At 32.0% G+C, this 11,400-nt stretch overlaps 1 protein-coding gene across 1 annotated transcript; it reads right to left on the bottom strand.

The window, feature by feature from the left end:
• Positions 1-1,361: 1,361 nt before the first annotated feature.
• On the bottom strand, positions 1,362-10,415 carry LOC147389519 (very-long-chain aldehyde decarbonylase GL1-4-like). Its single transcript, XM_086418709.1, has 10 exons — positions 10,267-10,415; positions 9,179-9,402; positions 7,414-7,646; positions 6,838-7,057; positions 5,026-5,401; positions 4,087-4,194; positions 2,854-3,054; positions 2,393-2,491; positions 1,898-2,074; positions 1,362-1,737 (listed from the first exon to the last, which is right to left on the bottom strand). Exons 1-10 carry the CDS (start codon positions 10,324-10,326, stop codon positions 1,576-1,578), a joined length of 1,860 nt encoding a protein of 619 aa, XP_086274835.1. The 5' UTR covers positions 10,327-10,415; the 3' UTR covers positions 1,362-1,575.
• Between the last annotated feature and the right edge of the window lie 985 nt (positions 10,416-11,400).

Here is an 11,400-nt window from a genome sequence, read left to right as displayed (position 1 = left end):
AATACATGGATTCATCATTGTTATAACAAAGCTTAACTTCTATATGAAGTTCTGAGAGCAAGAAAGAGACTTATATATGTTGAGTTTAGTCTCACATCAGATACTCCTTGCCTTGTCTCGTTTCTAGGCCTTTCCACTCATTGCTAATTGATTTTGAGTTGGACTCTTAAATTTATCATGATATCAGAGCAAGTCTTTTTTTCGTCGGACGTGTTTCAGTTCAGTCCGGCCCACATGTGCGGGAGCGTATTTGAGTTGGACTCCAAACTTATCAATATACAGTCCATGTAGCTTACCCAAAATTATAAATGCATGAATCATCCATACACGAGCCCATGAATATGAAATGCATGTGTCAAGCATGCTTTTTAAAATGGCTCCAATGACGAAGAGAGAACGAGAAATATGAAAACTTAATTATGGTTTGAAATATTGTTCGGATTCAGAATGTAATGGTAGATGTGTAATGTTATTTGAACATTCAAATAAAAACAGTACTGGAATCATAGTTTTGATAAACGTTTCAGTATGTGTTTGGTTTGTCTTGAAATGTTTCAATTTGTCTCTGAATAATTTGGCCAAAACTTTTTGAGATAAACTAGAACATAATGAGACCAAATTAGAACTTAGAAAATCAGAAAGAGATGATAAGTTATAAACAATGACTATTTCTATGAAAGCCATTATACAGTTTTTCAAACTGTTGACATATCCTTTGACCTTGGTCTTCTTTATGAGATTAATAAAAATAACCTAAATGCCCTCATCTTCAACCTCTAGCCAAAACCCGTCATATGCAACCTCTAGAGTTAAATGTTTTACATTCATCTTCAGACTTGAGATTCTCTAGTTAGTGAATGATACTAAGATTTGAAACCATGGCTAGGATTTAGAACTTATCAGCAAATATGCTAATATGTACTTTGACAGGGCAATTCATATTTCGATACCATGGTCGACATCCAACCGTTTACTTAGTTTCTCTCATTATGATGATCTTTTTCGAAAAATCAGTTCATTTTGACCAAAATTAATAGTCTAATTGGACAATATAAGATTATATAATAATTTCTAGTCAAAATTTTCATGGTGTAAACATTTCATTTAATGTGAAATTCACAAGAGTGGAGATTGTTACCGATGAAATCCAATTCATCTATAATCAACCAAGTATAAATATAATAGCATGAACATTTACAAAACCATTTTCTTGAAAGAAAGTATCCAAACTCACAAGATCATACTTCAAAAAAATTTGATGGAAATTTTTTTTATTGACGGAGATTAAGTCGTAGAAACTGACAATGTAGCCTCTATAATAGAAACCAAAGATCATACATTGAAAGACAAAGAACTTCATGTACTTCGAACCAATAATAGTTTTTTAGATGGGGATCATTAAATCCCATTTTTACTTAAATTAAAACACAGAAATTATACATCTTTAAACATAGTTTTACAAGTAAACCATGATCATGTTCAAGCAACATTATTTTTGTTTGTTTTGGACACTCTTTATATAGTAGCCCAAAATAGCTAATAATAACAGAAAGGAATCAAAAGGTAGATGGTGGATCAAGTAGGAATAAAAGGAACAAATCCATGACGAAGTGTCGCCTTCCATACTTTCTCTACATCAAGCAATATGTCTCCACACTCGTGTTCGTTCCATCCTTCCATTGCATGGATTATTCCGGATACATGCCAAGCACTCATCACCCTTCTTGGCAACCAATTCTGTCACATTTGTAGATACAACCATAAACCCAAAAAATATGTTATAATTCATGGAAACAAATGCAATTTGTATGCTAATTTAAGTCTATAATAGCTTCAGAGCACATTAGCACAAGTAGTATTCGCAGTTCCAATGTGTCAGCCTTAGTGCCTAACTAACCTCACATGCATGAACGTTTTCGAGAGCCTTGGGGATGACAAATGCTGGAGTGCTGTAGTAAACACAGTACTTGCGCATTCTTTTCAAGGGAAATTGTGAGAATGGAATGAAGCGCGTTCCTTCTGGTGCTTGCTTCTGTTCTTCGTCTGTCAATACTCCACCGTCTACCAACCATACCTACAATAAAATTGGAAATATTTTATGAGGTCCATCATATCCTCATTCAAATTTTGTTCAATGTAGAAGAACCCATTGGATATTACACTATGGTTATGTACTTAAATGAGAAATTGAATACTAATAGACTTTGATTTTATATTATATAAGCCTTATTGCTGTTTCATTAGAGTATAATGGAAAGAAATACTAAATAGAAGTAAACTCCAAGTCTCTAACTAATAAGAGAGAAACTAATGTAACCTAATCTAAATCTATATCTTAATCTTCACGTGAAAACGAAGAAGATTAGTGCTAATTAGAGTAACATTTTCCTACCCTTTGAGTATAACCACTTGAAAGGATCAAATTACTCCACAGATCTTTAGCAAGCCGTAATTTAAGTTTCTCAAAATCATCCTTGGTCACCATAGCTACCTGATCAAGTCAAGAAAGGTTAGAAGAGTGAAATTCATGGCTAATCTTTGCACTCCAAGAAGATAATAGGGCACATAAATATAAAACATGAATTTTTTTTTTTTGTACTTAAAACGAATTAGATTACAAGTTTAATTCAATTTTTATCAAGTGGGTTTGACATTTAACCCCACATTGAATTATTAACAAACAGAAGACAAAGGCGCGTGCAAGTTATGAGCTGAAAACAAGAGTTTGCGACAAAGAATTTTTTGTATTTATTATTAGGTTTTTGAGCTTATCGGTTATCAAATAATAAATTGGTTTGGTATTTAGTGGAAAAATTGTGACATTGTTCTTGAGAATTATGAATGTTAATTTACCTGGATTCCTTTTTGGCATAAAGCTTCTGCAATAGCACAAGAAACCTTAGAAAGTTTTCCTCTAAGAAGTATTTGCTCTGTTCCATGGGGAATGCTATTGAGAACAGCTGCAACTGCTAAAGTACTTCCATCCACAATTCTAACATTGAGTTTTGGGTGCTTTTGTACATAAAGTTCACCATTTCCATTCAATTCCTCTCCCTGTTGATCATGAATACTAAGATTCTTAGATAATAAATAACACAACCTTCCTTTGTATTTCAAGGAAAATGATAATAATAATTGATCCATATTCAAGCAATGAAGATAGACTACTAGAACATTTAAACTATATTCAAGATGGAAAATGCAATTTCATACTCTTACTATCATATTGTTATAGCCATTATAGTGGACTCTAATTAGCATTTTTTTTTTTTGGGCGCTACATTGTAAGTCACTTGACCGAATAAAGGAAGTTATTTACATTTGGTTGATATAAATGACATAAAATGAATTGATCCACGTATGTCCTAGTGGCTCAATGGTAATTTCGGATCCAATAAGTGGTGAGAGTCCATAGGTTGTGAGTTCAATACCCAGTCTGAGCAGTATTTCCTCGGGGCTACCTGCGAGAGTGCACCCTCACTTACCTAGTGTTTGTGATGTCCGGGTGTTGCACGTGCCCCAGGGAGGGACCAATATGCGTTGGCTCCAGTCCTAGCTCTTACGATCCCCTTAGTTGGACATAAATCTGGACAATCTCGTTATCAAATTATCATGGCTCCAGTCCTAGCTCTTACGATCCCCTTAGTTGGACATAAATCTGGACAATCTCGTTATCAAATTATCATGGCTCCAGTCCTAGCTCTTACGATCCCCTTAGTTGGACATAAGTCCGGACAATCTCGTTATCAAATTATCACAACCCACGTGATCGCTCGATCTCTTTATCTAAGTTGAGAATTATCATATACAAATTGTCTAGTCAAATCAAACTTATCCATTGGAGAGAATGGTTATATTTACTCATGTATATAATTCTTCAATTTTTTTGTTTTTGTTACATGGTTTTAATTTAACATCTTATGTGTTTTCCTAAGTTTGAATAATACATGAGGTATTGCGCATCAAAATTTGGATTATGGAGATGAGGAATAATATTTTGTCTCACTATTATCCTATCCAAGGATAGAATAAGACATGGAACTAATTAATTTCTGGTATCAAAGAAAGCAAACACAGTGATCTTACCTGATTTAGAAGACCTAGACTCAACACCTTCGCACCTCCTTCATCAGCTTTTAGAACAGCTTTCTCAATCATGCCATTGATTTTCTCTCTTTGCCATGGTAAGAAATACTGCAAAAATGATTAAGAAAAATACTGAGTTAGTAACAAAATATTAATTAAAAAAATTAAAAATAAATAAATAAATAAATAAAATGGTTTTTAAAATTCTCATTTATAATAAATTTTAGAGAGTTTTACTATTGCCACACAACTTTTACTAATGCCCCAACAATTGTGTGCAATTCTTTGGCAATTTACATGGGAATTGGTGTGGCATTAGTAAAAGCTGGTGTGGCAATAGAACTCGGGCAAGTCTATAACACAAGGGACTCTGAAGAGATTTTTCATTGGTAAGCCTAGGGCTCTCAATCAACCGGGATTGGATCGTGATTAATTTGGTATCAATTCAAGAAAAATTGGATCTGGAACTAATAATCCGATGATTCGGATCGGATTCTTATTAGATCGGGTTTTATTGAATCATAATTTTAGGATCCAAACCCAATCCAATAACAATTGGATTGAACCAAACCTGGTTTGATATACAAAATCTAGACAATCTTTATATATATTCTTATTCATATACTTTCTCACATTTTATTGGATCAAATCCATATTGGATTGGGATATGGTTGATCCTAGACTGATCCAATAAGATATTGGATTGAATCATTATCAAATCATCGATCCAGACCCAAAGTTATCAGATCGGAACAAATTGTACAAGGCTAGGCTTGTTCAAGTCAGCTTTAAGCTAAAAAAAACGCTTAAGGTTATTTAGTTTAATTTAGTGGGGGTGAAGTATAACTTTAAACTCAAGGGAGGAAAGTATAATATACATAATTAATGAGGGAGATAAATAATTGCTAAAAAAACAAAAGAGAGAAGAAATTAACTTACTTGGAAACTATATCTTGGTAGTGCCCATGTTTGCAATTTAAGATCATTGAAGAGATGTCTCTCCACAGTGAAGACCGAGTCATACATCCAACTCAGTAGCATACACCCATATGTGATTGGCCACAACATCCACAAATACCATTTTGAAGCGTAGGGCCCAGAAGCCAAGGAAGGGAATCCTGGCCGTAGATGATAGATGGATTCAAGGGTGGTGGGATGCGTCAGATGAATGACATCTGGCATCTCTGTCCTTCCTTCTAGCGAGGTTTGATATAATTTATCTGATGCCTGGTCAAATGTTCCATACAAGTAGTCGTAGAATGGCATGAAGAGAGATATGTTGGTTCTGAATTGTGTGTGATGGAGAGAATGAAACCTGTTTGGATGAGCCAAAAAAAAAATTAATTTTAAAAACAGAGTTGAGTTGCCTCAGTATGGCTGGACTAGTTTCCTAAAATAAAATATTACAAATTAGAGATTCATTATTTATTAATATACATTAATAATGAATAATGCTCAAGTGACCTGAAGTGCAAGTGAACCATAGAAGCTTTTCATTGAGATACGAGTGAAAAAGCATCTATGGTTCTTATCCACTTTCATGTCAAGAAGTGCGATATGAGTTCCAGTTAGAGGTCACCCCACCGCAACTCGTTAATTATAAAGAGTACACTAGAAGGTGTCTTGTGCAAATATGCATGTATTATAAGAGTTTCTTTGTAATTAAAATATTGATTAAAGTATTTTTAAAGATTACATAATAAAAAAATATATGTTTCTAATTTTAAAAAACTAACTAATGGATTGCATTTTTCTTGATTTTTGATTAAAATGACCCGAATAATATTAAGTTTAAGGGTAAAGATGGGGGCATTTATAAGATCCAAATTTTAGTTTTAAGCCACTTTTACTCTTCGTTTTCTCATTATATTAGCAGTAGAAAGTGGCATGTGCAAATACACATGTACTTAAAAAAGGATTGTTTTTGTAATATAAAATTTTAATTAACAGGTGATTTTGAAAATTACACAATAAAAAATATATTTTGCTAATTTTGAAAATTAACCAACGTGATTTAAAGATGTATCTTTACAATTTTCTTGATTTTGACTAAAATAACTCTGTTTATATTAAATCCACATGTTAATATAGGGGCATTTTTAAAATCCAAATTTTGGTGTTGAACCACTTCTACTCACCTTCTCTCATAATATTAGTAAAGATGAGAAGGTAGCATGTGCAAATGCACATGTATAAAAAAGAGAATTGTTCTAGTAAAAAATCCACGACCGTATAATCAGATTGTTTGTTTTCACAATTACAAAAATATCTTCTTTTTTTTTTTTTTACTTTCTAAACTACAAAATCATACTTTAATCAATATTTTAAATTACAAATAAGTCTCTATGATACATTTAAGTTTGCACATGACACATTCTCGTTGGATAATAATATAAAATAATTACAAAATAACCTTTGAAACATAAATTTATTTTTGTGTGGGTGGGGTTATGAGAATCATTCCAACCAATATCTAGATGTCTGTATTTATCACACTGTTATTGAATAAAACCGCAATGAATGAATCACAATATTGTACAATAAATACATACACCTACATCTCAAATCTCGAGACTGTTCATATTAAAAGTATGTTTTTTCTTATAAAAAAAGAAAAAAACAAATGGATTTTGAGATTCTTGTTATCAAATTAACTCTGATTTTTTAATTTTGATAACTAAAATTAACTCTGATTATGGAAAAATAAAAGCAAGGGGGAGGTAGTTATACTTCACGGGTTCGAAGACTTACGATGGGGTATACATGATGTACTTGAGAAATGGAAAAATGCTGAAAAGCCTTTTCGGAACGAGTTCAAAGTTGCAATGTCCCATATTATTCATGAAATCAACGTAAGTGATGTATACCACCAATGATGCCAAAGAAGCGGTTCCATTTGCTACTGGGATTACCATTGGGATTCCAAACAATATGAAATACATAATATGTTCCGCGAATGGATGAACAACAGCTGCATCATGAACAAAAACTTTTAGATCAATATTAAGTGTTAAACAAGGAATTGATGCTCAATATTTATAAAGGGAATGATAAGGTCCAAAGCTTCAATGGGACGCCAATAATCTCTAAGAAACATATATTTTTCATATTTCATTTTTTAAAATTTATTTTTAGCTCAAAAAATATTGATTAATTGTTGACAATCTTTTTTTGTTTTTCGCTCTATAAAAGATAAAATAAGATTACTTTTTAAAGATTAACATAAAAAATGCATGTTTGTAAGTGATGCCAACGCCCCATTGAAGTCTTGAATACTATTAAATCCCATTATAAAGGAAATAAAGAGTATTGAGTATTGTAATTTACCAGTTACGGGTTCTGTAACAATGGAGGAATGATGGTGCGAATGATAGCGAGAGTAGAGAAAGTGATGGTGCAACGCCCTGTGAAGCCAGTAGTAGAGGAATTCTACTGGACCTATGTGAAGGATAAAGGAGAGAATCACACCGTCTGTTCTCCACAATGGTAATTTGGAAGCCCCAGGAAGTAATAGAAACCCCACATAAAAGATTAGACCATTCAAAATGATCAAATCATCCCTGCCATTCATTTCACAATCACATATTTAATGAATTAGGAGAAAGAATGATGAATTAATTGTTATTAGTTCTAAGAATAAATAATAATGATGATGACGACTTATATTGTGACGATAAAATCCACATACCAATGACAATCATAACAACTAATGAGAAAGCAAAGTAAATAAATCCAACCAACTAAGGGTTGGTGAGATGGCCAAGACTATGTCTTGAGAAGCTGAGATCTTGGGTTTGAATCCCCCCTCTGGACCACCCTCAAGGATTTATACCAAAAAATTCCTTCTGGGTGTGGGGTGGGGCTTGCACATGCCTCAAGGATTGTACTCGTTGTTTCCTTAAACTAAAAATATTGATGTCATACTCTACTATTTCTTGTGATTATATTTTGGGTCCACTAATCCTATCGGCCCTGATTTTTCATTGGAGTTGTAAACAAACAATCATCTTGATTAGTAACTTTTAGTACTTAGATGTGAGCTTTATTTATTTATATTTTTTTTGTTCTAATTGTTAATTTAATCATTCATTAGGTACTTAAATCTAATGCCTCTATATCACTCGTAACTCTGAATTTTTTTTTTTATTATAATTTTTATAAATACACCAAGATATGGTTTAAAAGTTTTCAACCCGATGGTTGGCCAAAGGAATGTATCACAAGGTCTTTTTAGGAATATAACATCAAGTTTTTTCATGTTCATTGAAACAACAAATTAACCTCCTTTTCTGATCACTTATACTTATGAGATATGCTCATTAATAAATTCCAATACCAACATCAACCACAACAATTAATGAGAAAGGCAAATCAATAAATCGTTATTGGAGTTATAAATAAAACAATCATCTTTATTAGTAACTTTCAATACTTAGATTTGAGCTATTTTTATATTTTTTTTTTCTATACTTGATTTAATCTTTCGTTAGGTACTTAAATCTAATACCTATATCTCACTCGCCACACTGTTTTTTATATTATAAATCCACCAAGACATAGTTTTTAAGTCTTTCATTGGTTGGAGGACCAAAGAAGTGTAATATAAGGCTTTTTAGGGGTATAACATCAAGTTTTTGGTGTTTATTGAAACAACAAATTACCCCATTTTCTGATCACTTATACTTAATTATGAGATATTCTTATCAAAAAATTCAACACCAATATCAATCACAACAATTAATGAGAAACGTAAATCAATAAATCATACCAACAAGATAGTACGACAACATTGTCTGATACTAAAATTTAATATTTGTGAACCATTAATTAAGATAATTTTTTTTTCCACATTAATCCATCAATCAATAAAGAAAGATCTCCATGTGTTTGTGGGTCCAAGAAATTGAACTTGACAACGTCAAGCCTTTTCTCTTGGAGTGACAATGAATCCACATTTCTTGAGACGTGTCGGTTTTCATAGATTTCCCATAATCATTTTATTATGTAATAGTGATTTGATGTATCTCATGCAAGATAATATGATGCTTGTCTTTGATCTAATATGAAAAATAAAAAGAAGACGACGACTCACCAATTTCTTTCTCTATCGATTTGTTCGAATTCAATACCCTTGTCAAGTATCCTATGTTTGCTTTGGGCAGTTTGGAAACGAGCCAAGCTTACCCATGCCTGATGATGTATCATTCTCCATAGCATATATGGAAGTATGAGCAATCCAGTTATGTCTCTCTCTTTTTCGTCCTTGCCCATATACGAATACAAACTGTATGCTATCCCGGGTAACAATACGGCGTACTTTTATGGTGCAAATCAAATAAAACATAGAAAAAGAAGAAATTTAGTAGATGAAAAAGATTATAATGTTTTATATTAATAAGTAAGAAATATAATTATATAAATGTGGATGACATAATAGCCTTGAACTCAATAATGTAACTCAAGTGTAAGGCCCTATGTTGAAGCTTAGAAAAAAAAATAAAGAAATTTGTAAAACATTGAAATCTCATAATCGTCAAATCTTCTTTCTACAAAAATAATGTTTAAAACAAAGGATATAAAGATAAATTGAGCTAAATGGGTATCCTTCATACAAATGTATTTTAAGATATAAATATAAAATCAAAATCAGTAGCCATTTTGGAAAAGTAAATAAATACCAAAATGGGTATTTTATAAGTATGTTACTCAAGTGGTGCACAATCCAATGTGTCTGAACTCATCCGTGAAATTTTATGCGAAACTATGAAAGAAAACACTATTAAGGCTTTATGTTGAAGGCTTGAAGGTGAAGCTTGGAAAAAAAATATTTCTTAAATTAAAGGAAAAAAATTTCATATATTTTTTAAGGAAATAGATTTTATAAAAAGTGCTCCAAAGAAATTTTTTATAAGCTTCCATACATGACCTAAATATTAACAACAAAAAAAAAAATATTTAAAAATGATAAATCTAAACAATCATCACTTACACTATGATTGGAAAGAAAAAACTACTCAAAATCAGATAATGTGAGTCGAGTTGACTCAAAGGAGTTTCAAAGTTTATTCAGAATTCATGGCTATTCTAATGAAGTTAGTTGCCCAAGTTCAACCAAATCTCGTAGAGTTAAACCGATCCCACTCATCTGAGTATTAGAAATGTGGTAAGAGGGTATGTTACCTTATAGTTTCCAAGCTTCTTCCATGGCCAGTCAGTTAAGGGGCCTGGTCTGGACGCCATGTTTGTTCCTGAAGCTTTTGATGTCTACTTCCCTACGACCATGAACTAATAAATAAGTTCAGGAAATGGATTGTTTCGTAATTTCACTGAATTTTCAGGGGTTCATTAATTATTTCAACTTTTAAACAGTTGGATGCTTTTTATTTTTATTATTATTTTTTTTCTTAATAATGTTATTCGTTGGAGGCAATAAATATTTCCATATCATTACAAGAAGCATACAAACAGAACCTTCTGGATTTAACGGTGGATGGGCGTTAGTATTTTGATAGTTTTACCGTTATAACGGCTCAACAATTAACAATATAAATGTGGTAAAGTGCTTAAAATTTGTTTTTCCAATAATCATGGTTTTTTTAATTAAACTTGAGTCGTGCTGGAGTGACCTCAACATTGTATCTCACATCGAACATCTTAGACGTGATAGTGGAGAGGGACTATAGATACTTTTAGCTCATATCTTGAAGAAAAACATCTATGATTTCATACATTTTCACATCATAGTGGGGGATGTCAAGTACAAATTTGAGGTCACTTCAGCTTTATTCATTAAAATTTGTTTACCTTATAGGAAAAAGGATTTTTTTTGGACACACGGTAAAGTGCAATAAATACAAATCGAAAATTGGTTTTTGTATATCCAAATACCCTTAAAATCAGATTTCAATTTTCAAAGTATATTTATTGCACTTTAACGTTTGCCCTTTCCTAGGGGCACATGTAAAAAAGACCCGTAAGAAAAATAAGTAAACAAAATTATTAAAAGAGTGTTCATTTTCTTACTCAATCTCATAGAATAAGTCAAAATTCACTGACGTGGCATGTGCAAGTACCATAGATTTTTCCCTTGGAATTTTTCCCTTGGGATATACAACTGCACATCATCATAAATATGTGCAATTGTGTTTCTCGAGGGAAAAAAATTTACAGTTCTTTCACATGCTATGTCAGTGAATTTTTGAGTTATTCTGTCAAAGTTGAGTTAGAAAATCTTTACACTTAATAAACTACCCCAATGGTTGTTATTAAAGAGCACATTTTTGAGAAGTGTATTTTTTAAATTTAATAGTGATT

This window comes from Akebia trifoliata, chromosome 12 (genome assembly GCF_017979445.1).
Source record: "Akebia trifoliata isolate Shusen 1 chromosome 12, ASM1797944v1, whole genome shotgun sequence".
Classification (NCBI taxonomy): Eukaryota; Viridiplantae; Streptophyta; class Magnoliopsida; order Ranunculales; family Lardizabalaceae; genus Akebia; species Akebia trifoliata.
This window is presented reverse-complemented; position numbering and strand designations above follow the sequence as displayed.

What these genes read in the sequence shown, in the direction of transcription:
- LOC147389519 (XM_086418709.1), bottom strand. Translation starts at nt 10,326, where the DNA reads ATGGCGTCCAGACCAGGCCCCTTAACTGACTGGCCATGGAAGAAGCTT. An exon ending in ATCGATAGAGAAAGAAATTG is followed by an intron (nt 7,647 to 9,178) that starts GTGAGTCGTCGT and finishes AATGAATGGCAG; the next exon opens with GGATGATTTGATCATTTTGA. An exon ending in GTCTAGGTCTTCTAAATCAG is followed by an intron (nt 3,055 to 4,086) that starts GTAAGATCACTG and finishes CATGATCAACAG; the next exon opens with GGAGAGGAATTGAATGGAAA.